The following is a 25,499-nucleotide window of genomic DNA, read 5'->3' as shown; positions in this document are numbered from 1 at the left end:
AGGCTCCAGTTTATAAACTTTGCTGAGGACTTCAAGAACTTGATGATGTCTGATGACGTATGTTAGAAATGGGGGTCTCTAGTTGGCAATGGCTGGCCACTGTCCAAGTAGGGACCCTTCTTCCTAAGTCAGAGTAAGCAGCGTACACCCTTTGATAACCCTGCTCAACCCTGTGGTAACGTAGCACGAGCAGCTAGTCTTCTCAAAGTCAGTGTGTGAAGCATTTATGACCATACACAGTAACACAATGAGGAACACTACAAATGGACACCACTCAAGTAGTTATAAAAAATAAGTATATTTATATAGACTTAACACAAGACCAATAGCAGTAAAAATCCACAATACTAAGAAAATAGGCTTACTCTAAAAAAAATGCAGCAAAAATAGTTCAAGGTGCACAAAGGGATGTTCAGTTCAATGCAGTGGTCTCTGCGACCCTTTTACTCACAAGGTAACTGGATTCTGTAGCAAAGCAACAAAAATGTCGCTAAGGAGTTGTAGCGATAATTTTCCTCACGCTAACCAGCGATGCGTTGAATCCTTACCGCAAGGGAGGATGAGGCGCTGGGTTGCGGGCAGGACAAAGTGACAAACCTCTGCACGCCAAGCCGGTGATGCGATAAAATCCTTGCCGCTAAGGGAGGATGATGCGCCGAGCCTGTTGCATGTACGATCTTGCTGCGATGAAAGAAAATGGCGCCCCGCAAGGGAGCAGCGATCCTGATGCGATGCGGTGAAAACGGCGAACGCTCGGCGTCCGCGCTGCGATGAACTTGGTGCGATCGTTTGTTAGCGAGCGTTTGGAGGCACGCTAACAGACAATGCGACAATCTTCGGGTTAGCGAGCGTTTTCAGGCCCGCAGTCAGGTGATACAATAACTTGGGTTAGTGAGCGTTTTGTGGCCCGCTGACAGGCAATGCGGTAATCCTCGGGATAGCGAGCACTTTCAGGCCCGCAGACAGATGATGCGATGCACTTGGGTTAGCGAGCGTTTTGGGGCCAGCCGACAGGTGATGTGATGATCTCCGGTAGCGAGCACTCGGCGGCAGCAGAGCGACGATTTTCCTCACGCTTTCCAGCTGCAGCGGCTCGCTAACGGGGGTTAGCGACGATTTTCAGCGCTCTTTTCTCTACAGTAGAACTAGAAGCCCTGGAACTCACAGGAGCCTCACCTGCAGATAGAAATCCTCGCTGGGAGGAAACAGGAGGCTGGTGGTGGAGTCTGATGTGCCTGAGGCTCCTGCAGGAGGCTAGCTCTCTCCTAGCCCTTGGGTGATTGCTGTAGCAAAAATAAAAGTTCTTTTAAAGTCCTTTTCCTCTTCTTCCAAGTCCAGTAGTAACCACTGCAGGCCAGTCCAAGAAACAGCACACAAGCACAAGAACAGTCCTTCTCTTGCAGATTCCTGTAGTTACACGGACCGAGGTTCTTCTTGTTGTCCAGGAGCAATACAAATTGTAGGGGTTAGGGCACAAATATTTATACCCCCAAAGTCTTTGTTCTTAGAAGCCACAAGTCTCTGAATCCAGCCAGAACCAGTTCTGTCCAGCACTGGAGCACTTTGTTTACCAGGCTGCATCCTTCCTTTCAGAAAGAGGGGGTCTGCCCTCAGACACACAGTGGGAAGTGGAGCCAGCATTCACCTTGCCAGGCACAGCCCTATTCAAGTGCAGGAGCTACCCCTCCCCTCACTTCAAGGCGGATCTCTCTATTCAACCTAGGTCTGACCCCGAAACGCCTCCTTTGATCTCCGAGCCTGAAAGACATCAAACATAGAAAGCTAAGTGAAATAGTTTTATAATCTGGCGCCCATCGCAAGACAGCAACAGCATTAAAGAAGCACTAAATAATTTTTGGAACGTTTTTTCCTTGCAAGAAAAGACAATTTAAAGGACACATTTAAATAACACAAAGCAATGTTAAAAGAGAATCAAGAAAAAGTTTTCTTTATTATAACTTAATGCCTGTCAAGATTTCACGTGACGTACTAAGACTTTGGAGCTGTGCTAGTAAGTGTTTAGGAGAACTTTTGAGTAATTGGGGGAACTAGTGAATAAGTGAATTACTGTGTTATTGGTGATAGTCAGTTTTTGAATATTGTTTTATTTTATACTTCAGGAAAAACACTTTCAACTGTTGACTGAGCAACTCCACCTGACGCGCAACTCACCAAATTAAACACCCAACTCTTGTCACAAGACTCCACGGACGCTACATAAAATCTCTGAGTATCGCAGGTAGGACATATGCTTCATTGTTCTCTGAGGAAAGTTAAATAAGAAATGACTGACTTCTTACACATAAACCTTAGAGTCTAAAGTTTTCTCCTGTTGCCTCACAGGTCGACAACAGGAAAGAAGCAGCGTCCCAATCAGGCCCTCCTCCCTGCACCTTATCTTTTAGCCTTCGTGCTAGTACATACTCCACAGGTTGAAAGGTAGGGTTTTTAGGGAAGTTGGCTCATAGCGTCTCTGCGAAACTTCAATCAAGTACTCCTCCGATAAGAGTACTGTTTGACCGCGACAATCTGCCCTCAGACGCACAGTGGGAGGTGGAACCAGCATTCACCTTGCCAGGCACAGCCCTATTCAAGTGAAGCTACCCCTCCCCTCACTTCAAGGCAGATCTCTCTATTCAACCTAGGTCTGACTCAGCCTACCCTGTCCCTCCAAAAACAGACAGCCAATACACATAATAGCAGAGCACACTGGAAGGCTTAGGCAAGAAAGTACCCACCTTCTAAAAGTGGTAGTTTCAAACACAGAATATAAAAATCACCTTCACTAAAAGATGTATTTTAATATTCTGAGCTCAGGCATAATAATTTCGTTTTTCTACCATGTTCTATGGGTCAGTTAGGACTATAGAATGTAATAGCCCAAACCTCGCATTCTGGCCTATGGAGAACAGGTAGCCTTACAGTAGTGAAAAACGAAATAGGGTGTAATTCACTACTAGGACATACTACACACATCAGAGCATGTCCTACCTTACACATACAATGCACCCTACCCCAGGGGTGGCTTACAGGATGCCAAGGGAAGGTTCAGGGGCTGGGAAGTGGGTGCACTTCACAGCAAAGATGGCAGTTCTGGACTGCACGCAGACACTGCAGTGGCAGGTCTGAGACACACTTTACAAGCTGCTTCTGTGGGTGGCACAAACCAGTGTTGCAGGCCCACCAGCAGCATTTGGTTTACCAGCCCTGGGCACACACAGGCCACGCTACTAGGGGCTAACAGGTAAACCAAATAAGCCAATCATGGATGTACCAATTCACATGTCATCTTTACACAGGGAGCATTCGCACTGTGGCACTGAATGGCAGTGGCACAGCGCCCAGAGCATCTATTTCCAGCACAAACAGAGGAGACACAGCGAAAAATGGAAGGGAGACTCACGCCAATGGTGTCAGGTCTAACAACGTGAAAATAACTTCTATAGTAGTTAGATGGTCATCCCATGACCCTGGGATGGCTTCTAAAGTAATCCTGTTTGACCTGGCCCCCATCCTTTTGCCTGCTTACCTCCTCTTTTTGATGATTTTTGTTTTTGGCCTAAAGACTGAGCACTTTACCCCTGCTGATCAATGTTCAAGTGCATGTGCTTCTCCCCTGAACATGGTAACATTGGTTTATCCGCAATTGGGATATTTAATGTATGTGTAAGTCTGTAGTAGAGTTCACTACCTGTGCCCAGGGCCTGTAAATGAAATGCTTCTAGTGATTTGCAGCACTGATTGTGCCACCTACACAATTACAGCGGCGGGTGCCACATAGGAAAAGTGGTGATGTGGGGGGAGGGAACGCGGGAGGGGGAGCGCAGATTGGGAGAGAGGTTGATAACAATAAAAAAAAAAAAAAATTAAAGTTAAACTTACCTGATGCCTGCCTCCTCCTGCCCCATGTTGGTTGTTCTATGTCCCAGCAGACATGGCAACTATGTCACAGACTCCCTGGACAATCCCTGCGCTGTTCGAGAGCACCACAGGGATTAGCCTGAGCGGGCTGAAAAGACGCTCAGAGAGTCTGTGGGATTTCTCAGACCTGGCTGTTCAATACATCCGGGTTAAAGAAACGCAAGTCTGCATGTGTGTTTGGCTGCCCTGAAACGGTTGACCTAACACACATGGGCACTTAGAGAGTGCACATAGCACTTCTACCCCCCTCCCATGCCACAGCACTGCCCCTCACTGCATGCACTGGCTGAGCCAGTTCCTTAAAAAGGATATGAAATATCATTTTATTTTTTAGCTTCTGGCTAGGAGGCAGTGGGCGACACTCCTTCGCCATTGCGGAGGAACCGCCCCTGCACAAGTAGCCTGTTAAACATGCTTCAGGCCTGCCGCTGCAGACCCTGTAGGTGCAGTTTTACTGCCATGTCGACTTGACATTGAAAACCTCTTGCCAAGCCTTTAACTCCCCAACTATTACAGCTAAGGTAGGCCCTAAGTAGCCCATTGTGTAGGGCATTGTAAAACGTTGGCCATGCACTATTAATTTTTGCATGTCCTTGCAGTAGAAAACTTCCAATTAGTTTTTCACTACTGTGAGGCCTACTCCTTTTATAGGTTAACTTTCGGAATTCCTTATTACAATTTTAAACTGTAATTTCGGAGAAGGAGTAGATTTGTCATGTTTCATATAATTGGAATGGTATTGATAAATCCTCTGTGTTGTAAAAGTTGGACATAACATTACTATTTCAGAAATGCCCCTTTTAGAAAGTTAGGTAACAAGGGGAGATAGGCCAAATGGACCAGGTTCTGACTGGGCCGTATATGAACATGTAACAGGGGGAAAGGCCAGGACCTATTTTGTTTTGGAGTCTTTAAATTAACACTAGACCAAACAATTTATTTTCATTTGATCTGCTACTTTATTTATACCTTTTATTTCACTTTTCAAAAAATATTTGTTATATACTCAAAATAGAAAGAGACGATAAAGTCCTTATACAGAAAGTGCTTATGTACAAGTGGTTCACAAAACATTAAACTGCTATATTGTGTTTTGAATACACATTATAAACAAACATGAATGATAAAAATCATAAACCATACATCCTATTATCTTGATGATCTTGTGTTACTTTTAGCATCAAGGTCTGAGTATTATTTCATATCTAAATATTATTTCATAGACATTTCAAAGATGTTATATGCATCAACGTTTCAATTAAGAAAGAGGGAACACAGGGAAAACATTGGTGTCAAATACATGGGATTTTTCTCTGTATATAGACAAAAAATAATTTCATAATTCCTCCATGTTCGTATCCTATGTCATGATTAAGCCAACGCGTTTCGAGTCTCTAATAATGAATATGTGGTCTCTCATCAGGGCTCTTGATTTTTTGGCAGCACTGCTTGTTTCTAAAAACAGGATGTATAAAGAAAAAATTGTTTTTTAAAGAAACATATAACTTTGGCTCCCTTTTAAAATGTTAACTTTCTCTTTAGCTCTGCACACTGATAAGTATACCTGGGCAGCAGTGTGTTTTCTGTCAGCTCAGTTGTCTATCTGTACAGGAGAAGAGGCCACATTTTAGTGTTGTTTCTTTCTATTGTATGCATGTACAAGTGGTTCAGTACTAAACTGTACCATGCAAATAAAAAAAAGCCTACTTTTTCTTCAAGCCGGAGTAGTTTAACTTCTGCCTATGTTTTTGTTTCAGTTATCGACTCTGTTTAAAGGGTGACAGGCCATTAATTAAGTGAAGACTTCGAGCTTTCGCTAATGAATTTACTTAAAACGCTTTTAGCATACCTGGAAGCTGTGTTCTCTATTAAAGAGCGGGGAACTTTTCTTTGCGTTAATTTACTCACAGGAAAATTTGTGAGCTGTGAACAAACATTACGCTTGATTTACTAAAGTGTTCATTATTTAGCGTTTACCGACAGTGTTTGCAAATCCTTTGAGGCAAAGGCATACCTTTAAAAGCTTTGTGTGTCAGCTCTCGTCCTTGTGGTGTACTTTTCAGTTAATGTGGCATGTCTTTCTGAAAAACAGAGTTTAGTTCGTGTTCAAACTTGGCTGATAATATTAGGTTGTGTTCATCTGAAAAGCGGAGCTTGGGGGCAAGCGCATTACCTTAAATTCTTCTGTTCGCTCTCATCACGTTTTTCGAAGTGAGGCGATGGCATTTCCAGTTTGGAACATCCCAGCAATGGCTTCTAGCTTTGAATCATGGGTGTTGTGGTTTTTCATTACCATATTCATCCATATGGGCTAGCAAGCTTAGGTGCAGCAGAGCAGTGCATCCTGAGCATTGTAGTGCTTATATTCTTGTCAATTCTGTCATATTGTTTAAACTCACTGTGCCGCTATTATATTTCAAAATTAAATATGCTTCTTTGCTCAGAAGTAGGTTTTCAATGTCTGTCAGTGTTTTTGAAGATTTTAAGCTTGTCAATACTGTCCATTTGAATTGCGTTTCATTGTGGCATTTTTCCACAAAGTGTTCATACATGGGTGCCGTCTAAACTTTTTTCTTAATTCTGGAGCGGTGTTGGGTGATTCTTGTGTTGACCTGTTGGTTGGTTTTCCCTATGTAAATTTTTTTACAGGGGTAGATTATTGCGTAAACTGAGTTTTTTGTCTTGCAGTTTGTGAACTCAGTATGTTTCCATCTTATACTGTTGTGAACAAATTCTGTACCTTCTTTGGTGTTCCCACCGGCGATGCAGTTTCCACATCTTCGATATCCTTCAATAGGCTTTAAATTCCATTGAGTCATTAAGTCACTTTTGGGTTTAGGCAAAGCGGTGTCAGCTCTAATTATTTGTTGGCCAATGCTTGGATTTCTTTTCCATGCAAAGAGTGGTTTGGGAAACAGGCATTCTAAGTTCTCCAATAGATGCCAGTTCTTCAAGATGGACTGTTTTTCTTTTACTTGGAGCAGACATTCTCTGGGCGTGAATCGGGTTCTTTTGGTTGAGTGCTTAAGCAGTTTTTTAGAGTAACCTCTCTTTTGCATTTCTTCACAAAAGCGCGCAGCATGCTCGTCGAATTCTGACGTCAAGGAACAATTCCTCCTAATTCTGAGTAGTTGCCCATATGGGAGGTTCTCTTTTAGACTCTTCGGGTTTGCGCTTTTGAAATGTAAAATTGTGTTCTTATCTGTCTGCTTTTTGTACAGTGTAGTCATCCATGCATTTTCTACAGGTATTACCTCTACGTCCAGGAAGGTTAAATTGGTTATGCTAGATTGTACAGAAAATTTTAAGTCTGCATGTCTTGAGTTTATCCATTCATGGAAGGATGTCAACTCAGTCTGGCTCCCTTGCCATAGAAAGTTGGCCTTTCTCTGCTCATTAGGCTTTATATGCTTGTAGCCTGTCTCCAGTACACGTCTGAGGTGGGTGACAGCTTGACTTTGTGCTTTCCCTCTAGACAACCGGACACAAAGGAAGGTTAGGTGTGTCTGAGTGCCCATCTGCATCCTGATGGCTCATCCTGGACAGGATGGAAGGAAGAAGCTGACACTTACACCTTAATTGGCAGTGTCCCATCTGCAAACACAGGTCTAATTGCACCCCTGTAGTGAGTATGGAGCAAGGGCTAGGAAGAAAGGACCTCTGTGCACTTCAAAGGGCCTTCTTTGAAGTCACCCCCGTTTAAAAGCGCAACTGTGTTTAAGTACTGTGTCTATGACCTCACCAAATCAGACACTTCTGGACCTGTTAAGAACCTCTTTCAGGAAGGAGGACTGCTGTGCAGGAACAAGGTCTGTTTCTCTGCTGGACTGGTGCTCTGTTGTCCTGCTGCCTGCTACCCTCTGCCCCTGCTGAGGAATATTCAGACTGCTTGAACCCAGAGAGATCTCCAATTCAATTCAAATTTCTTTATTCGGTCAAGTGGAATAGACCATAAAAGAGCAGTATATGAAATATTAATACAGTAGGGTAACAGTTCCTAAAGAAAACAATGACAGTATGGTCTACTGTGCGGAGGGGGAGGTGGGGGGCGGGGGAGGGTATCAGATAAGGTTCGAGAATTATGGTGTGATGGAGACCAGAAACTCCTGAATGGTTCTAGAAGTGCCCTCACACACCCTTGCGTGGAGTCGCCGTAGTTGTGCGTGCGGGTGTGTGGGGAAAGGGGGGGTGTAGTGATAGAGCGACTCTGGAGGCACCCTAGGTTACCACAGCGAACTTCCGGGGCAGATCTGTAGCCCCCGCCCCAGATGATCAAGACCCGGCACAGCGTGGACCCAGACCTTTGCGGGTTCGACGCTAAGGACACGAATAATCCGTGATCCTTCTATCATCTATTTTTGTTTTTGGGATTACAGAATATCTTCCCCTATTGTCTGAATCCCTTCCCTTATTTTTTAGGCACCACCTTGGTCTGACGAAGCGCTAGGATCCATTAGGGACCAGCAACAGCGCGAAACAGGTTGACCACTATCTGCACCCCTTCTCTCTCACTCTAACCCTCACTCCAACGGGTCGAGAGCAGCGGGACGTATCTACACCTTTTCTCCCCCTACTCAGAATGTTTATTTAACATCATTCCCCGTGACTTTTAGTAGATTTTTTGGACCCACCAATAAATAGTTAGGGTACCATTAGGTCTTTTTAAAGCTCTATCACTACACCCCCCTTTCCCCACACACCCGCACGCACAACTACGGCGACTCCACCAAAAGATCTCCGACAGAGAGCCCTTTCGAGGGCCCGTGAGGGACTGCAGCGCCACCCCCACGAGGAGCACCGCCCGATGATGATGCTTTGCACCCGCAAGGGTGTGTGAGGGCACTTCTAGAACCATCCAGGAGTTTCTGGTCTCCATCACACCATAATTCTCGAACCTTATCTGATACCCTCCCCCGCCCCCCACCTCCCCCTCCGCACAGTAGACCATACTGTCATTGTTTTCTTTAGGAACTGTTACCCTACTGTGTACGTGTACTAATTTCAGGAGCACCGGTACAGGACCTTCCCCTTTTCCTACTTGTTTGCTCCTTGTCCCCCCCTCTCTTCTTGAAGTGTGTATACTATGAAATATTAATTCCACAATATAGCAATAATATCAAAATGTCCATTGATTTCAAAGCACTTAAAAATGCAGTTGCATCAACACAATTTCGTTTGCTAACTTCATCATAAAACCAAGTTTAAAGAAAAACACAAAACAAAGACATACTCTTAAGCACACGTACAGGCATACAATTAACAGATCAGATAGGAGTAGAAAAACCACTGTAAGAGTCCGCGATCTGCCCTAAGCTGATACTAACAAGAAAAGAAAGCAACGCCTCGATCTACTGCCGTCTAACCATATAGGGGGTCAATGCATGCAAAATTAGCCATCCATAGTTATCCTAACCCGGTTTTAAAAAAGCACACACAAAATAAGAAATTTCATGTGAGCTTAAAAACTGTAAGTGTAGCAAAGATACTCTACTGTTGCAAGCCTGATTGCGTAGCAGAGGCTGAATAAAATGCTTGCGTGCAGAACTGTATAAATTACAGAAAAACAAAGTGCAAGAGTGGTTGTGTAGATTTATTATCACAGGGGCAGAGCGAGACTGCATTATCAGTAATATCGGGGGGGATTTAAAAAATAGTGACCAATAAACGTATCTTGCCCTAAAACAGAAAATAAGTGATCTCTCCCATCTTGTAAGATCTAAGGACAGGTACACGGGAGGTAAAATAGGTAGTAGAGATCTGTGATAGGTTTAAAATGAGGATTTTGCCAACTCAGTGTTGGTTCTTGGATCTGCACTATATTCCATATATGCTATTTTCAACTCTGCCTTTGCGCGTTCAGGAATACTATTGGGTTCAGAGAACCAGGCAGATCGGCCCAAGATTCCGAAGGTGTTCAAAATATAGCTTAACCAAGGGACGAGAGGGCCTTTTCGTGTGCAAGACAATCGAGTATGATGTCCCTGCATAATTTTGGCGCTTGGTTCATCCACACGCCAACCCAAAGTAGGAGTGACGCCGCGTGTACTTTCTCAGCTACATAGGCCTGATTCAATTCGTAATGTATTCTAAAACTGGGGGTGGTAGGTGGTATACACAATAGCCACTGAAAAATGCAGTTTTACTTAGACTGGAGGCCAACACATATGTTAAAACCCCAGAGCTATATACATTCAGGGAAGGAAGAACAGATCCTCTAGTCTCTGTTCTTAAAAGATTGCACACAGCCCCTGCAGTTCTGCAAAGCCTTTGGCTGGCCTGCGCCAGATGGGGATTCCAAGATCCAGATTAACTAAAAGTTAAGCTTAGGTAACAAAGTTATCCACGGCCATTAGGTCTTGCCCATTGAGATTAATTTTATTCAGCCTCATCTTCTCTGGTCCAAAGGACATGATGTGCAATTTTGTATAGCTGGTTTTCAGGTTCAAGTCTGAAATGAAAGAGGAGAAAAGCTCCCCCTGTAGCCTCAGTGTGTTGGGGTTAAAGGCTAACAGTACCACGTCGTCAGCATAGAGTAACAGGGGAATTGAGGTGACTGCTATTCTAGGAATGTCTGAAGGGCGGGAAGTTAAGTGGGCTGTTAGTTCATTTATATACAATATGAATAAAAGTGGAGCCAATATGCAACCCTGCGCCACTCCGTTCCTCAAGGGAAAAGCAGTGGAAAGCTCACCATAGGAGTTTAAGACTCGGGATATCAAAGTCTCACCACATGCTACTGTGCATGGTTCATTGGAAGTGGACTCCGGTGCTTGCTTCAGTCGAACAGACTCATCGCCTGTCTGCAGGAAGCAAAACTGATGCATTGTTGCTGTTACGGCAGCAGAATTGGCGCATGGCACTCTGAACTAGCTCTTCACTTAAAGAACCAACAAATTGGAACTGCTGCATCGCTGCTGCTGCAGAGTGGGAAGATCAATGTATCCCCTCGACTGCATGGAGAAAACTGGCACATTGTCTCTGGCACCGATGCAAACCCCCCCCCCCCCCCCCCCCCCCCCCCCCAAGGCGTGAATAAATAAATAGACGAATAGAATGTGGGATCAACTCTGATCCCACTGTTGTGACAAGGATCAAGGTACTTTGTTCAGCGGGCCTTGTGTGGCTCCTGTACCTGGCCCACCCTCCATCGTGGTCGGCCTGAACTCTTGACTTTGCCCCAGTCCAGCGCAACTAAGTGCTATTTTCGCATCTTTAAAAATTCATATTTCAACTTCTGCTTATTGGATTTTTACCATTTTGGTCTTATTTTATTTATAAAGTCATAATCTATTTTCTTCTTTTTGTGGTGTTTTCACTGTGTTACTATGTTGCACAAATACTTTACACGTTGCCTCTTAAATTATAAGGCTGCCTGCTCTTTGCCAAGCTACTAGAGTGTGAGCACAGGTTAATTTATGGTGTGGATCTAACTTGACCTGACTAGGATTGTGGTTCCTGCTTGGACAGCGTGCGTACCTCTGCCAACCAGAATCCCAATTTCTAACATAAATGTTAACTACTATATGAATGCAGCTGTATGTGTAAGTTTCAGATAGTCAGTGCTCTAGTAATTTTATTGCAAAGAGAATTCTTTGCTCGATAGATCATAAACTTGAACTGGGTAAAATGGCTCAGTGAGTTAGGCACATACTGCGAACATTTGCAGGTAAACACAAGACAGTCAGCCCTCTCTCTATACATCTAATGTTGGTCATTTAGAAGAGCTGGAAATGAAGGAGATGGAAAAGTTCTAAATGTAACCTATCACCTGTAATTATGGCATGACTACAAGAAAAGCAGCCATAGACTTAATGACGTTGCATTCTACTCCAAAAGATTGCTATAACATTTTTAATAGTATTTTTGGTTTTCTATATTGTTTTATTTCCAGTTCTATTAGATTAAGAACCTGTATACAACTATTGTTGCAGTGTAGTTTTTATGATGTAACATTTTTTTAAAGAAACTGCAAAGAACAATTTTTTTTACAAGACTTGAGGCTCTTGTTATGCATTTTGCATCTTACTTTAATTTAACCGCAGCCAAGGCGGCATAAAAACTGCATATTCCATGATACCTAGGGGAATAGAAATTACAAATTAAGTCATAAAGAACAACCACCAATAAATAGGCACGCAACTGATTCAGGGCCACGTTTGACTGTGTGCAACAATCCTTTTTTTGCTGTTACTAGTCAAGGTCTGTTGGGCCTGGCCCTTTTTTGCTTCGTTCTCTCCAAACATTTAGCCTTCTTCCTCCAATTTTTTTCTGACCTGTTCTTTGGGCTTTAGGGCTTTCTGCATTTTACCACAGCTAACCTGTGCTGAAATGCATATGCTCTCTGTCTAAGTTGTATTGGTGATAGATTTTTGACAGATTTGATTTACTAGTAAATCCCTACGAAAGTGCACCCGGTGTGCCCAGGGCACATAAATCGAATGCTACTAGTGGGCCTGCAGCACTGATTGTGCCACCCACGAGTAGCCCTGCAAAAATGTCTCAGACCTGCCACTGCTAAGTCTGAGAGTGCAGTTTTAAACTGTCATTTCGACCTGGCAAGTGCACCCACTTGCCAGGCTAAAACCTTCCATTTTACTACGTGGAAGTCACCCCTAAGGCAGGTCCAATGTAACCCCATATGCAGGGTGCGGTGAATTTAAAAGGTAGGACATGTACTGGTGTGTTTTACATGTCCTAATATTGAAATACTGATCATTTTATTTTTCACTATTGCATGTTACCATAGGGTAACATGGGGATTGCCTTGAAAAATCTTTAACTGTAATTTCCCATTGGGAGGAGATAAAGATTTGCAGTTTGGGGTCTCTGAACTCACAATTTAAAAATACATTTTCCGGTGAAGTTTGTTTTTAAATTGCTTGTTTGAAAATGCACCTTTGAGAAAGTGGACATTTTCTTGCTTTACCATTCTGTGCCTCTGCCTGTCTGTAGAATACTCATCTGGGTTGGATGACAGTTGGGCTCTTGTGCAGTCACTCTAGACAATCACACAAAGGAAGCTGAGGTGTGCCTCGCATATCCTGATGGGCCTTCCTGAGCTAGAGTGGTAGGAGGAATTGTCAGATAGAACCGTGCCTGTCTTCACACAGGGCTGTCTCCACCCCCCTGTAATGTGTCTGGAGCCAGGTCAGAGAAAGGCAGTGTCTTGAGTACTACAACCACTTTCCTTTGAAGTTTTCCTACTTCAAAGGCCGAAAATGGTGTAAGTATTGGCCCTCCGGCACCCCAAACTCAGAACATTTCTGGACTGAGGACATTCTGCCAGGAAGAAGGGCTGGATGCTGTAGGAGGGAGTGCCACTCTGCCTTTTGCTTTGTTGTGCTGGCCTGCTGCTTGCTGTTTCTGTCTTGGGAGTAAAAGGACTGAAAGTTGCTTTCTACATCCCGCTTCCAAGGTTCTCCAAGGTCTTGTGCATGCCTGCTTCCTGTTAAGTCTCAGGGCTATCAAAGACTTCATCTAGCAGAGCCTGGACTAGTCTGCTGAGAGTCTTTACTTGCCAAGTGGTGCCAAATCGAGCTCCTGGGCCCTTGGAAGTAGAATCTGGTGATCTTAAGGAGAAAATTCACGCATCGACTTCCAGTGCCTTATTTCTCGACACATCGCTGCACAAGATCAACGCATCGCTGCTGCCTGCTAAAAAGTGTGGTTCCAACTCAGTGTGTCAACTACGGCTTTCACCGCAGACCCCAGCTCGCCTTCGCAGCCTTCTAAAAAATCGTTGCTGCTGGAGTCCCGAGCACTGACGTATCACTTTGTTGGCAGCTGTGGAATCGACACAGCACCTGCTTGGTGGTTCGAAAAATCGACGCAGCCCTGCTTTGCCGCTGTCACATTAACGCAGCACATCTGGATTTTCAGCCCATTGTCCCTCGACACCGATACTTCATCAACACCGCAGTAAGGAACCAAGGCCACGTGTCTTAAGTCGACGCTTTACCTCCACTTCCTGAAAGTTACAGACGTATCACCTCCCCCTGACAGTAAGGAACCGACGCACCACCTCCCCTGCCTAGCAGTAAGAAACCAGCATATCACCTCCGCTAGCAGTAAGGAACCGACATATCACCTCCAGTGTATAGTAAGGAACTGATGCATCACATTGCTTTTCCGGCACCTCCCCTGAGCCTTGCACAGTATTTGATTTTTGATGCATCGAAGGTACTTAGTGCTAAAACAAACGCATCCATTGATTTTCAATTAACTAAACTTGCTTAACTATTGCAAAGTGATATTTTGACTTGTGCATGTTGGTTTTTCAATGCTTTGATCTGGTTTTATTCAGATACATTTTGGCTATTTTTTAGGTCTCTGACTAGGCAGCGTATGCGCTGTCTCGTCAGAGAGATGCTGTATACAGTATAGTGGGGGAAGCTCCGCCCACTTTCTGTCCATGTTTTTCATTGGCTTTAATCAGAAATGCTGCATTCGGATTTGTTTCTGGTTTGTTTGTCCTTCCTCCTGATGGCCATGTCGTCATTTTAATCGTTACATGGCCATCAGCCCCTTTACTTTGCAAACTCTTTTGTTCCTCTGCCCCCCCCCTTTCCCTCCCGCAGCCTGTAACTTCTCTGCCAACCCCACCTCACCGCCCCACTCCCGATCATGCCGTCTTGGAGTCACGCACTTTTGTTTATAATGCAATAGGGCTTGCGTAATACGAGTCCTATTGCATTTAGAAATGCTTGTTTTCTCGTCTGATTGGCTGGCTGAGTCGCACACTTTATTTTGCCTGACCTGTCCAGCCGGCTAGATTGCGCATGCGTCGTGCAGCTGCGCATTCGTCGTGCAGCAGACGCTAAACAGACACTCCTGCGCATGACGCATTATTTTTTCTCGCTCCCCCGTCGCAAGACGGAACACGCAGAGTCCTCTATTCAAATGGCACACTGCCACACAAACCGCTGATTTGAGAATACCCTGCCTCGGTGACTTAGGCCAGGGTAAATTGTTCATTTTTCGAGAGGTTTTATATTCCAAGTAGGCTTGCTTTGAAGAACTATTAACCATATATTTCCTCCTAGCACAAGCGCTACCATCACCGCGTTACAATGGCAGCGCACCATAAAATCAAATCGTACATTGTTTGTAAGCCTGATTTCCACTCTGATAAATGTTGGATACGAAATCACTTCTAAGTGAAGCAAGATTAGTTGAATCTCTTTCTGCCGCCGCGCACGTTTCAAGGATTGCATTGGCCGAATCCATTCTGTGGTCCCTTCTTTGCAACATCTGCTAAAACTTTAAAACGTTTTACTGTGTGCTGTTTATGCATAGCAACAAGTGTAAATTAAAACAAACAAGCATTTGCCTACTACAGAAGTACGGCAATGCTGCAGGGGAACGAGCCGAAGGGTACCTCCATGGAGGATTGATTCCCTTTCGCCCGACTAGTGGGGCCCACTATGGCCAGAAAGCACATAAGGCAGCTGCCCGCGATCTCGAGGTGCAGCTGCGAGTAATACCATGGAACAGCCTGGAAACCTCTCCCGATCTTGTGTGGTTGACTGGGGCAGGCGGGTACCTTGATCCCCCGCTCCATGCAGAGCCTCCGGTGCTGCTTGCAAAGGCTGAGGTGCTGACTGGGATGCAGGTGGGTCTGCCCATGTCTCGCTTGGGACATACCAGCTAGCAATGTCAGCGGACCTCTTCCACGATGCCCAGCAGCTGTAGCAGCTCCAGTCTGGCTAACATGTTCTCCAGGAATCGGGCAGGGCCGCACTTCCTTGCCGAAGGTTGTTAGGCAACCTTTCACATGCCGAGGCTGCATTGGGAGATGCCAAATCGCCTCCTGCTCCCCCCCAACTGATGCAGGTACCGTCTATGTGGCGTAAGGCAAGGCTGAGGTCGGGAGCGAAGCATCCTCTGGTGCTTTGCTTCAGCGCCATCACACAGTGCTCCACGTGCATTACTGACAATACCAGACAGAGATGGCCCAACACCATGCTCCACACGCTGGGAGGCAGGCAGGCAACTCCCAAAGCACTATGTTGAAAGCACACGCATATGCCCAAAACAAAGTGCTCAAAATGCACTGGGCAAGAGCAAAACAAAGCATCCTCCCTCCCACTTACCTCACCTTCCAAAAATACATATTCAATCAATCAGCTCACTCTCCGTCCACTAACTCATACATACATCCATTAAATCATTAACTCCCCCCTCTGCTCAGGCATCAATTGGCTGCAAGGGAGGTTAACAGTAAAGGGGCTAATGTAACTATGATCATGCGCCGTGCCGAAAAAGTAAATATCTCCTCGAGACGTGCCCTCCAGTCACACGCATCCAAGGTTTAAAAAAACAGTTTCCCCCTCAAAGCTAGGTTTCCCTTCAAAGCTCGCAGCGCGTCACCCACGCCGTCCAGGCAGTCAGTTCCCTGCTCAGCAGAGCTCCTTAGACGGAACTCATTGAAAGCAGGATGTGGTCAGTCCTTGTGACATGGCTCACGTTAATAGCGGCGGTTTGTACAACTAGGTCACTCATTCGTGGGCAGTTTCACACACAGTCTCCGTCTGAAGTAAAATAGTTGACCTTATTTAACACACATGGCTTATATTAAAAACTGCACAAATCGCCCATAAAATGGAACATGCGGTGACTCAACCCTCACACCTGGCAGGAAGGAGTCCTCCTGCAGGCCCATACCGTAGGCAAGATCCACAGGCCACACAGCAAACTGGCTCTTGTGAGGAGCCACGCTACAGGTTGTGATACTTCTCCTGGAAATTTTGAGATGCAGGTTTCCTAGCTGTCTGCTGTGTGCCTTCAAGCTTTGGAAAATGGATGGACGCCATTTCTGGAAATCAAAATAGAGGTACGGCGCTTCATTCTCTTTCATGTGCCACTCTGCTAACTTCTATTTTGCAGTTGTTTGTCTTAAGCATTGAAATATAGGAGATTCTATCCATTAGATTTACTTGTAGAAGATTGAGGAAAACGTTGGTGCTGTGATTGGTGTTTATCTGTAATGTTTCTGTCCCTGTGATCTGTTCACAGTGAATTCTCGGATTTCATTCACTGCACTGTGCCTGGTTACCAATGTACTCCACTGTAGTAGGACTTCTGTACTTCGCAGCACTGCGCGCGGTGTCTAATCTACTTGACTGCAGTGTTCATTGTGTCTGTTGTACTTGACTGCAGTGTATTCAGTCCCTATGCTTTTAGCTGCGGTGTTCTGTGCACTCACTGGAGCAAGCTTTGCGCCTAATGTATTATTCTGCAGTATGCTTGCTTTGTGTGACTAATACCACCCAGAACCCTTAGATCAATGGGCGCAAAACTAGTGAAAACCCCTAGCTTCAAAAAAGTCAACTGGGGAGGTAGAAGCTTTTTAACCAGTGCGTCCAGATTCTGGAATGAACTTCCTTTTTCACTAAGAAACTCCCCTGACATTAGTGTGTTCAGGAAGGGTCTCAAGACTTGGTTCTTCTCTCAGTTTTAGTCATGTTATCTGCTTAGGTAGTCAATGCTCAGCGCCAGGACACCGGAATGGTAATCGCGCGCTTTATACATTTTAATAACATAACAATACTCTTCACTGCAGCGTGTTTTATGCTGCACTGTGCTCTATACACAATGCCTACTATGCTTATTATAATAGGTGCAGGGCGGATATTTTTTTTCTAGTACACCTGAACGTCAGTTGCTACGGTTTCAGATTGCTTACGTGAGCCATTTTCATAATTTCAAAATTCTATGGGAGCATGTGGCTTGCAGTACTTTTCCTGAATGTTCTCAAGATTTCTGATGTGTGTTAGGAGCGCCTGGATGATTTTTTGAAAATGACTGAAACCAGGGGTAATTGGTAGTGAAAATTAGAAAGCACCCTAAAAGCCTTTATAGGAACAAGGGTTGGTGGGAAAATGCTGCATTTACTAGAGTTAGATTAACTGAATCTAACAAAAATGGAATGCAGTGCCAGTCTCCTAGTACATGCCTTTTTGTTGTTGGAACATAACATTACTGTGACCACAATTGTGCATTGGCAGAGCCAATAGCTCTAGCTAAACACTTATAAGGTCCCAAAGGCGACACTGGCACAAAACACATGATGACCCTTGGGTAGGAACTTTACATATTTCACTCCTTATATTAAAACTCCGTTGTCAACACGTTGCATGACATGCTTCCCTGCAACATTCAATGTGCCATGCATGCTTTTACTTTCCAATCAGCCTGGGAAAATGGTGGCCGCTTCATTGAAAGGAAATAAGTCTCGCATTTGCAAGAGTTTGGCCTATCGGCATTGTAAATGAAAATGCTTTTTATTTATGTGTTAATTAAAAAAAAAAAGGCATTGTCATTTACAATGCCGATAGCTTAAACTCTGATAAATCCGAGACCTATTGCATTGCAAATGCTTGTCTAAACTGGTGTGGACTCAGTTTGTAGTGTTTTCACTGTGTTGCTGTGTGCGTACGTACACATACTTTACACATTGCCTCTGAGATCAGCCTGACTGCCTGTGCCAAGCTACCAAGGGCATGAGCATGGGTTATCTTGGCTGTGTGACTTCCTTACCTTGACTAGGGTGAGGTTCCCTACTTGGACAGGGTGCAAACCACTGCCAACTAGAGACACCATTTCTAACATTGGGGGGTCAGCTGGGGGGGTTGGGACTTGTATTTTTACATTGTATACAGTGATTGGTGTACACTACTTCCATACTGCAGACAATTACGTGCCAGCATACTGTTTATTCTCTTTTTTTTTTTTCCTGCAACCCTGGAGTTTGACCCACCATCATGTCTCAGTCTGGTGAACCATCAGCAGTAGCTGCAGAGTTAGTGTTTAAGCAGGAGTGGTTGGTGCCTCAGCTCAAAACGTTCTACAGGGATTCCAAGTGTTCTCTTAAAGGTCTCATTAGAGAGGATGAGCCGCAAGAGGCAGCGTGGGCCTGGTCGGCAGCCCTGGAGGCTGATGAGCACCCTGAGGAGAAAATTGTAGGGGAGGAGGAATAAAATCTGCACCTGGCATGGCTTGAGGAGCCAGAATCGCCTGTGGGGTGGGGGGCCTGCCTGAATGGTGAAAGAGCTCCCTCCAGAGCATGCAGCAGTGTTCCCTCTCCAGTTCTGTCCCCAGAGGAGCTGGAGGACAGGTGGCAAGAGAGGAAGTTCAAGTTGGAACATGCTAGATTCAAAAGGGAGGCAGAAAAAGAGGCCTTGGCCATAGATAAGGATACATTGGCCATGGAGGAGAGAAAAATGATTTTTGATCATGAACTGAGACTGAGATATGGAGCCGGAGTTCAATGCCACGAGGGCCGAGTCCAGCACAGGTGGTGTCAGCGAAAGTACCAGGGCCAGAACTGGAGAAGAGGTTCACAGGAATTGCAAGGAAGGGGGTGACACACACCAGTGGGCTCAATCATATGAGGTAACAACAGGTGGTGTGCAGAGGCCCCGATGAGGATTGGGGAACTGGCAGAGGGAGTCATATTCCTGGTGGTGGGAGGGACACTCTACTGGCTCTAGAAGGGAGTGACAGGAAGTGTACCCCCATAAAGGAAACCCTGGTTTGGGAGTATGAAGTCACCCCAGAGGAGGGTAGATTGAGTTTCAGGGGCAGTCAGACACAGTCTAAGCAGATGGGGGGGATGATGTGGGGTACTTTTCCAAGGCACTGGATGGTTGGGTGAAGGGCAGTATGGTGCGCACACAGAAGGGGCTGTACAATTAGAGTGCTGGAGAGCATATGACCAGTCACTGTTTTCCAGGGCTATGCCAACACCTGGTCGGTGAAGTGAGTTCTCTGACCCCAGTAAGCTGGTACTGGAGGCAGGCCTTTGGGTGAATGCCAGAGGTTCTGAAGAGACATTTGGGAGTGATCCTGAAGAGTGGCTCAGGCTTTCGCCAGCTGAGGGAGGCGGGGGTGGTTCGCAGTCGCCCAGATAGGGACCTTTGTATTGGGATGGGTTGAAAGTCCAATGTTCCGTCTCAGGTTAGGAGGAGAGGTAGGGGTGGGCAGAGGCCCACGTTGCCCAAAACCCTGTCCCAGAGCCTGGATGGTTCCAAGAGGGAGCACCAGGACAGGGGCCTAGTCTGTACCGGCGGGACATCCATTGAGGGGGCCACATAGTGTCAGAAGAGCTGCCACAAGCATCCCACCAGTTCTGTGGTCTCGCAGGTCCACTCTGGAGAGGAGTCCAGATAGAGGTGTGAGAGGGGGAGACAATCCTCAGTGGGTCAGAGGTTGCCCACTCCGAGGACAGAGCACCCAAGGAATGACCCTGGTGACGCAATTTTTGGTCAGGAGGACTTGATGCTCTGTCAGATGGATTGGGGTTGGAAGACCTGCGTCAGACAGACTCTCGCACAACACATGAAGAATGTTTTCCCTGGGGGGAGGGGTAATCCCCCCACGCAATCCCTGGCTTGCCAGGTACGCACTCAGTGTAAGGGTACAGAGCTGGGTTGGGGGACCAGTTGCATGTTAGCAGCCCTGAAACTGGTGGGAGAATTGTGCAGAACGGCTGCCACAAGTGCCCTGACAGTTCTGGAGCCTGGGGTTACTGCTCCCGAAATGAGGGTACATAGCCACTGGAAGGAGGGCAGGATGAGGAAGGACTTTCCCCTGAATCTTATCCAGCCTAATGGTACGGACGCTGGGCTGGAGTACCAGTCTCAGCATACCACCACTGAACTGGTGGGAGAAGAGTAGAGAAAGGGTGCCAGTCACCTAGGCTGCCCCCCCCCCCCCCATTCTGAGAAACCACAGAGGTTGGAGAGCCCTGGATCACCTGAGGTCAGTATCTTAACATATACTAGCATTATATTACATTAATTAGTCATTATGTTTTTTGCTATAGTGCCTGCTGTCTGATGGCATTTACTGCTTTTCTATGTGGCGAAATAAGACCATTCGGTTTCCCTTTCGGAGTGTGCTGCCCTTTGTTGAATAGTAAGCAGCAATGTTTTGCCTCAGCGAATATTGTATCTTGAGGAGAGTTTGTTTTGCATAAGTGCTCCCTTATGAGTGTGCTTTCAAGTGCTAACCCGAGCCGGAGCTCTTTTCACCTGTGACCTCCCTCTAGTAGAGGGCAGAGTTGGACAGGTTCCCAGCATTATTGTTGTTGTTGTGAAAGCTCTATCCAAGGGGTGTTTCTCTGAAGACGGACACCGATTGTTCTCTTTTCCCTGATGGCAGGTGAGTTGAGCTTGCTTTCTGATTATTTAAATCGCACTAATTGAGTTAACGTGCCTTTTCTCAAACAAGTAGCAACAATTATTTCCCATTCTAAATTATTTACTACACTAAAATGTGTAGAGAGAACTACTCCCTTGAGCAAGATGAAGAGGGTCAAATATCTAAATACAATATAAATGCTTTTAAAAGGATTCAGTACAACAGAATGTTTGTTCTATTTCCGATATTACCAAAATTATAGAAATTTTAGTTCAAAGATTTCGTCAAAGAAACCCTCTTCAGCGTTACTTATACTAGCTGTAATGTGTCAAAAAGAGGGAGAAGAAACACTCCCTGCCTGTAGTCAGATGGGTCCTAATTCTACCAACTTGAGGACAGCAAAGGAACAAATGTCTTGTCGGGTGGCTGGGTAGATTTTTGGGCCTTCCTGCCAAGGAGCTTCCAATTTGGTTACTAATGAATGCCTTCCCATACTTGTGCCAATACAGATTTTGACATGGATCATTATGAGACTGATAGAGAAATAAATAAAAGTGATCATGATTCATATAAAGTTATCTGGTTTGGGCCTTTAGATAAGAGGCAAAACATCTGATTGGTGGGTAGAATTGGGGTCTTCCCAGTGAAACAGTTTTATGGTCTTGAGTACATTGGGGAAGTTACCCAAGTCCCGTTTTAGGTTTCGCCTGCACAGCACTTGCACTGTGCTTGCGTAATCTCTTGTATTTAAAAAAAAAAAAAAAGAAAATTAAAGGGGCTTGGATCCCGGCCATTATTACCATTGGCTTGCTCCCATGTGGCTTCATTCATGTTACTTATCTATTGGCTATCTCCCACGTGGGTCTCGTTTCCATGCTTCCTATTGGTCAGCGCCTCCTCCTCGCCTTCGTTTACTCCTGGGCTTCAGTAGAGTATTCGTACTGCTGTGGAGCCTGAACCAAGTTCTCCTTACAGTGGCCAGAGTACTTCCACTGCAGACTTCTGCAGGTGCTATGTTTGAGTTTTGGTGTCACTTATTTTATCAATATTTGGTTTTTAATTTCTAATGTACTCTATGCCAGTGGTTTGGTGCAAGTGTTTATTTTATTGGAGTCTACGTGTTGCTTTAACATTTTGTAATTGCGTATGTATTAGTTGAGGTCTTGGTTCGGTTCAAATGCTTTCTCTGCAAGTGTTTATTTTAAGCTGACTTTTCGTTGCACAGATGATTCATTACAGTCAGAAATCCACACTTGGGAAATAGTAAACCATGTTTGAGGTTTGCCGTCGCTTTGGCACGTTATAATTTTGCGTGTATTAGTTCAAGTCTTTGTTTTCTAATGTGCTTTGTGCTAATTTCTGTGTTAACATGTTTATTTTTGTCCGTTTTGGAATGTACTCTGTGCCAGTGGCTCAGGGCTAGTGTTTATTTTTATTAATGTACAACATACTACGTGCCGATGGCGCTGTCTCTGGTTTTATGAATGCATTCCTTTTTGAAACATGTTTTCCATTTTTTTAAATAGACCGTGTGATTGCTTGTAAAACCTAGTTTTAATAATTGACACGGTTCGCCGAACAAAAATCAATTGATGAAATGTCGGCTATCTGGAGCTTGCACGTTCTCCACTTCTCTGACTTTCTCGCCCCCACACCCTTCGCATACCAGCTGCACCACCAGTGCTCAGCTATTTGTATGATAGGGGGGGGGGGGGCGGTAAAGGGCGCGGGTCATGGCTGCATTAGCCACGTTTCACCCTTTGCACAGTGTGGACACCTCACGTTGACGGCTTTCTGTACAATCCTTCTGCCTCGTGAGGCAAGACTTCAAGCCTTTTGGCTCCCAGAGATGGCAATTTGCATCTCTGCAGCTGGAGAACCTCTGGATTTTGCACACAAGAATTATTTGCTAACCTTTTGAGGTGAGAAATATATTTTGTGACGGTTCTCACAGCTGCACGTTTTATTCTCCTGTGGACATTCTCACTTTCTGGAGATATTGTTATAACTTGTAAATCACTCCATGTACGCAAATCCCAACTGTCGGCTCTCCCAAATCACGCTTTACTCACTGGCCTGCAGGAGAGATAGACAAGGCAGACCTTGAAAAAAGCATTGGCAAAGCCGATGGGTTTCGCCTTTGAGAAATCTATTGGCTTTGTCAATGTTTTTTTAGACAACGCAAGCTGAATTGCAACATGCCTTAAAGTAAAGAAAAAAGGCGCTATTACATGGCCAGTGCTGGCCGCCTCATAACGCTAATATTTTCTTTACTTTAAGCATTGTTGCACAGCAGCCTGCGCTGCTGTGCAACATGTCTAACAAACATTGTCAAAGCCAATATATCTTGCAGGCGAAACCTACTGGCTTTGCTCATGCTTGTTGTATACTGCACCGTAATTCCACAGAACACATGTTGCAGTTTGTTTCTTCTAGATTGAGACATCTCCTCGATAAATTGTTGCGAAATAGACTTTGGACTAAACGTCCTCGACCTTCACTTCAGAATTGGTGTTATTGTTCCTACTTCGTGGCAAGTTAAAAAATGACTAGCGCTTCGTTTAAATATTCAAAATTTACACGGGCAACTTACCTTGAGGACGATGTCGCGCGGAGCAACTCAGGAGCCTCTTGTGACGTCTTGATTTATGCTGGTCATCTATGCTGCCTACGGAAGCTCTGCAATCGGAGCGCACCGTGAGCCATCCAGCATTCACGTCATTTGCGTGCCTCCATTTTGAAGTTGGACTTTATCCATATTGTTTCAAGTGTTCTTTCTTCCACATGTTCCTCATCATTGGAGCGATATTTAATGTGACGAGTGGGAGTTTTATTTTCATTCGATTTTCTGAAGCGAAGCGCTAGAAGGTCATCGCATGATGATCAGATGGATCGTCTTACAGAGGTCAGTGTTTGCTACCTTCCGGTGTCATTGGTCTACCTTGTGCCACTTTATATTTGGACATAATGAAAGAGTAACTGGAAGGTATTCTCTATTAGACAGTACACAATTTTTAGGCTTATTGGAGCGACGATATCATTTCAACATGATCTGGGTTTCATTATTTCAATGCTCTTCACAAGGTTATGTTGCCATCTAGTGTGCCAAGTTGGTATTTTTATTTTTTATTTTTAAATTGGAGACCATCCCATCTTCTGTGGTTTTAATTTCTGCGAGTATTCTTCTTCACGTCTTCTAGTAATGTTTCACGCCACGCCTGTCTATCATCGCGGTGACAGGCACACCTTTGACTTTGGTTAACTAACATGCATGTTTTAGGCTTACAATGCTTATTTGACATTATTTGAGCGCCTGTCTACCTCTTTGCGGTGACAGGCACACCAATGTTTATTTACAAGTTTGTTGTCCTTATCTATAAGATGTAAGGCTACATTGTGTTTCATTTTTCCACGTTTCTAGCACTAGGTCAAAGACCAAGCTGCGCTGTGTTCTCTTTCATTTAGTTCAATATGCTCAATTTCAAATGCAATAATCTTTATTTTGCTTGTGCACAGTTTGTCCAGTGCTCTTTAAAAATGGCATTTAAGGTTAACCATTACATGATCTTGTCCTCAAGATTTTAATTATGCAATTATCAATGTACTTGCATGTTACTGTAACATTTAAACGCACTGTTTCACATCTTTCTGTTTTACAGGTTGCGCGTTTTCAAACATTCAATTCCACAATCTTCCTCTACTTTTCAATTTGTTGCATGTCAAGTTACCTTTGCTTAGTTTTGCATAGTTTACTTTTACATGCGTGCAGTATTCTCTGTAGGAATTGCACATATCAACTTATTTACTCAATTATCAGTGTATATGCACGCGTCCAGTATTTCTTGGTAGGAAATGTGTATCTCAATTTATTTATCAATTTGCATGTATTCCAGTTGTATTTCCTACTTGGAACTACATTGTGTTGTACTTACTACTGTACTCACAGTTTCAAATGGTCACTCTCAATAGTTAAACTTTTCAATGTTTTTTCAATTTGTGAGGTTGTCAATTTGTGTTGCTACTCTCAACATTTCAATGTCTTCAATGTTTGACCTTTTCAGGTTGTCGATTTGGGGTTTATCCCTCTCAATTTGTCAATGGAATTTCTATGGAGCCGCACTCCTCTATTTTCAATGTGTAGCCTTTTACGAGGTTGTCTCTATTATAATGCTGTTTTACAGGGTGGTATAATTAATCTTTTGTTGTTTATTCCTCTGCCTCTCTGTTTGCTATCTCCATTTACTCTATGCCTATCTCCTTTCATACTCTTCCTGCCAGTGGGTGTGTCTGGAACAGTTAGGATTTGGAGTGTATTACACCTGTCTCTTTTACACCTTTCCTGCTAGTGGGTGTGTCTGGAGTAGTTCTTGGTTATATCTTTCTATTCTCTTTAGCATTATTTCATGGAGAAGGTATGAAGAGTACTTATTTGTGTT

The 25,499-nt window shown here is 44.6% G+C and overlaps 1 protein-coding gene and 1 long non-coding RNA gene across 5 annotated transcripts in view; one reads left to right on the top strand and one right to left on the bottom strand.

The window, feature by feature from the left end:
- Nucleotides 1-282: 282 nt before the first annotated feature.
- Nucleotides 283-23,745, bottom strand: LOC146823000 (uncharacterized). Its single transcript, XR_014962116.1, has 2 exons — nucleotides 23,657-23,745; nucleotides 283-1,758 (listed from the first exon to the last, which is right to left on the bottom strand). It is a non-coding gene; the product is annotated as an uncharacterized LOC146823000 (long non-coding RNA).
- Nucleotides 21,947-25,499, top strand: part of ECI2 (enoyl-CoA delta isomerase 2) — a 379,316-nt gene continuing 375,763 nt past the window's right edge. Inside the window, exon 1 of one of the 4 annotated variants that reach the window (XM_085607188.1) lies at nucleotides 21,947-22,071. Coding sequence is in view for 2 of the 4 variants with exons in the window: in XM_085607185.1 (XP_085463311.1) it covers nucleotides 23,940-23,968 (29 nt within the window). In the remaining 2 variants the exon portion in view is untranslated. Of the gene's footprint in view, nucleotides 22,072-22,966; nucleotides 22,986-23,507; nucleotides 23,969-25,499 lie in introns of those variants that run through there. The other 3 variants (XM_085607189.1, XM_085607185.1, XM_085607187.1) reach the window with 3 other exon arrangements.

Source organism: Triturus cristatus, chromosome 5_2, assembly GCF_964204655.1.
Source record: "Triturus cristatus chromosome 5_2, aTriCri1.1, whole genome shotgun sequence".
Lineage (NCBI taxonomy): Eukaryota > Metazoa > Chordata > Amphibia > Caudata > Salamandridae > Triturus > Triturus cristatus.
The sequence above is the reverse complement of the archived record's forward strand: the minus strand, read 5'-3'. Positions and strand labels throughout refer to the sequence as shown.